The following is a 4,193-nucleotide window of genomic DNA, read 5'->3' on the forward strand; positions in this document are numbered from 1 at the left end:
AATCATCTATTTCTGTGTCTATTATTTCAATTGCTAAATTTTTATGGATTCCTATCGAGACCCCCTTCAGCTTTAATTTCTGGGTTTGTGCTGTGATACCATTTAGTGTAATATTTATTCCTAATCTCTGTATGTGCCCCTTCTTAAAATGTGTTTCTTGAATACACAAGATATCCATCCTTTTTTTATGTGAGTGATACAAAAATTGTGAACGTTTTTCTGGTGTATTAAATCCTCTAACATTGTAAGTTGCTATCCATACCCATGTTGTATATCTTTTAGAGAGAGTTATGCATAAAACCTGTTCAGAAATATACTCTATACCATAAAACAATTTCCACCATATATTCCATCCTCTCATCCCTTTTTTAACCCATGTATATCTTTCACTCCCTTTTGTACTCAATACATTTATACATAGTTACATAGTATTTGAGGTTGAATAAAGACAAATGTCCATCAAGTCCAACCTATTGTGTGTGTGTGTGTATAGGTCCCTGAGTCATCTCATTATTAGGAGTACTTGTACCCCTGTATATTACCGTTTCTCAGGAAATCATCCAAAAGCTTCTTGAATGATTCCACACTATTAGCTGAAATCACTGCTTGTGGCAACGAGTTCCAGACCCTACATTCCCTCTAGCAGTTTACACACTACCGATGTAAGACTAACTGGCCTGTAATTCCCAGGTCGGCATTTTGCCCTCTTTTTGAAAATTGGAACTACCGTAGCCCTCCGCCAGTCACTCGGGACTCTACCAGTCATTAGAGCGTCCTTAAAAATAAGGAATAATGGTCTTGTTATAACCGCACTTAGTTCCTTAAGTATCTTGTGGTGCAGATTATCCGGTCCCAACGCTTTATTTGCATTAAGTAGACTAAGTCTTTGTTGTATCCCGGGTTCTGTCAACCACTTGGCTGTGTTTTGTGATGAACTAAGTGTTTTATCAGGGGCGTCAAACCCGTTTCCCTCCATCCGGTCCCGCTGCACTCTGGTCCCGCAGACTGGTCTCCCGCCGACTGCCGTCCCGCCGTCCTCCGTTTTCGTCAACCTCAGGGCTCCGATACCCCCCGGCTCAGATGACCCCCCTGGCACTGTCCTGTCGTTCTCAGGGCTCAGGCCCGCCGCTTCTCCCGACTCCCGCACGCATGCTTGCACCTGCAGCAACTTCCGCAATCTCCAGCAACTTCCGCCAATCGACTTCCTCACGGATGCAATTGTTATGTTCTTGTATACAGGATGGGACCTTTTCCTCACCCATCCTACATAAACCAAAATAGAAAACGAATTTGGGCTATAAGGGGATTGTGGGAGCCGTATGCCGGTCTGCCTGATACACCCCCACCCCCCGAAAGCCCCACTCACTATTTCTTAATTTTATTGAGCCCGAGCCCCCTTTTTTGAACCACTTTTTTGTTTTCAAAGTTTTTATTGGTTTTCAGTACTTATACAGTTCCACTCACAGACCGCAATATCCTTATATAAACATAAAATATATGTATCCTAAACAAGCATTATATCACAATCAATGGACCTTCAACAGCAACAGGGCTCAAGAATGCTTACCTCTGTCTAATGTGTTAATATAATACCAAGGCCCCCCGCAACACGATTCTAAATCCTCATCATACCTGCTATAGAATGGGGGGTCAAATAAATTCAATTTTCTCTCTTGCCATTGTAAGAACCGCTGTTAGTCACCCAATCTGTGGGTATTGGATCCCTCTGAATGGGTCGTATAAGGCTCCCAACAAGAAGGGGAGTAACTGAAAACACAGTTTCAGTAAGAAATTAAAAGAACCAATAAAAAAAAAAAAAGAAAAAAAAAGAATATATGAACATAAAAAAAGAAAAAAAAAAAAAAGATAAAACAATAAGGCACAATATTGCTAATTTATGGACTCGTGGGTTCCTAGGAAAACACACCATAACTTATCCTGAGGAAACAGACAGGCCGCCTGGAGGATTTGCTATCCCTTGATGCATCAGCCAGGGACCACTTTTTTATATTTAATCTTTAATTTGGACTTTTAAAATAATGTGATGGTAATTTTGCATTGTGCAAATGCCATTTACTGTAAACTATCATTACCATTGTAATGTGTCATCTTTTTGTAGACACTTTGCTTATTATGCATTTAAAGCAGAACACCCGGGAAAGAAAATTCTTAACCCCTACACTGCAAGAGTTACAGTAAGTGCTCATTTGTGTCTAGGTTAAAAAAAAGTTATACTGACTTAAATCTCGGATCAGGTCGGCTGTGACAGTGCTCCCTCCAGCTGGTCTGTATAGGATGTGATGACTCGAGGATCCTAAGACCGCTGCAGCAGAGGGGAGAGAGGCTCCAGGGACTGGTCTAAGAGCCAGCCGGCTACGAAGATCAGGTGGGTATAACTTTTTTTAACCTAGACACAAACGAGCACTTAACCCTTGCAATGTGGGGTTAGCCTAACAGTAAGGGTTAAGCATTTTTCCCCCAGAGTTCTGCTTTAAGATGACATGTTTTGTTGTTCTTCCTACTCAATAAAAATGTTTTTGAAAAAAAGTTATTACCATATTTAGTTTGCTGTGCTTAAAATCTACAGTAGTAGAAAAGGAATGTGTAGGATGCATTTATTGCTGTGCCCATACTGCTTGCACATTGCTTTTTTTTCTGTTGTATTGCATCAAACAATATATTTTACACTTCCTCCAATGCATTCAGAGATCATGAAATTACTTTGTAGAAATGGTGTGTTTCATGCCTACATGATTTTTTTTTTTTTTTCTTAGATGTTTACCTTGCCAAGGAAAATGCAAAACAACGAAGTGTTGAAACCAGCTAAGTACTTTTCTGAGTTGGAGAAGAATGTCTTGCTGGCTCTGGTAGAAAAGTACAAATATGTCCTGGAGTGTAAGAAAAGTGATGCACGTACTATTGCTCTAAAGCAGCGCACCTGGCAAGCACTAGCCCATGAGTACAATTCACAGCCTAGTGTGTCTTTGAGGGATTTCAAACAACTGAAAAAATGCTGGGAGAATATCAAGGCAAGGACGAGAAAGATAATGGCCCATGAAAGAAGAGAAAAGGTTATGCGCTGTGGGCTTGGATCCAGCAGTATAAAAGACAAGGTTGCAAGCATGATTCCAGATCAGATCTACTATGTGCAGACACCATCTGAGGAGGAAAGCACATATAATCATGAAACCTCTAATACAGGTAACACAATCTGTCATTCTATTACCAGACAAACATTACATTTCTTTGCACATGTGATCTTGTACATGGAACCGACAGAAAATCCATATAGCTCTTTTTCTGTGGATGTTCCAAGGCATCTGGGTATAAATATCTAGCTTTAATTTTTTTAGATGAGGAGAGATTTCACTAGAGTATTAAGTACACTCTGCAATATATCAAGTAATATCCCCCTTCTAAAACAAAATGTGACTTTTGGGTAAATTTGGTTTTTATTTTGCAAACTTTACACACTGCTTTTTTGGTGTGTCTCTGTGGTGCTTCAAGTGTATGTCTGACTAAAATAAAAATTAAATATTCAGTACATCTCTGCAATTACACATGTAAGATTCGTTTTGCTCCAAATTGAAATTCAGATGAACTTATGCATATTCAGAAATCCAGATACATCCGAATTTCTGAATAAAAAATAATGAATCCTTAGCTGATTTGTGGGATGTGAACAGTAAATTGGGTGCCAGTCACTTTAAAGACATTTAGATGCTTTATTAAAGAACAGCCATACTGGGAAAGAGAGTATAGGGCTTCAGACATCCATAGGAAAAAATACTCACCAATGCCTTCCAGTTTCCACAGTGCAGGAATACTTCAGTTGCACAGTGTAGAAGAACAACAGCTGAATAGGGGATATGCATGATATCTTCCCTGGGAGAGGCACCAGACTTGTTCCTAAGGCCCATAATTCCTGACCCCACCTGGTTCCACAGGTGGCCACCTCCAGGCTTGAGGTCAGCTTCTCCAACCTTGTACATCCCACCCCCAGGCTAAGCCCAGGGGCGGACTGACTTTAGCACATGGCAATTCCTGAGTATTTATGCACTTCCCCAGCATGCATGAAACCCCTATTGATTGGCTGGTGAGGCATAGACACTCCTAATGTTGCCCTATTGGCTGTCCCACTCTGTGGCAGAGTCACACCCAGGGGCTGACTGGCAACTTTTAGCCCAGGGGGC

General features: G+C 40.8%; 1 protein-coding gene across 1 annotated transcript; it reads left to right on the forward strand.

Annotated features, from left to right (window-relative positions):
• Positions 1-2,775: 2,775 nt before the first annotated feature.
• On the forward strand, positions 2,776-3,201 carry MSANTD3 (Myb/SANT DNA binding domain containing 3; the record flags this gene model as incomplete). The annotated part of the gene is made up of 1 exon (XM_018574676.1): positions 2,776-3,201. A coding segment is annotated over exon 1 (406 nt), but the record flags the coding sequence as incomplete, so codon positions are not given.
• Positions 3,202-4,193: the final 992 nt, after the last annotated feature.

Source organism: Nanorana parkeri, unplaced genomic scaffold (assembly GCF_000935625.1).
Source record: "Nanorana parkeri isolate BGI_ZX_2015 unplaced genomic scaffold, ASM93562v1 scaffold3155, whole genome shotgun sequence".
NCBI lineage: Eukaryota > Metazoa > Chordata > Amphibia > Anura > Dicroglossidae > Nanorana > Nanorana parkeri.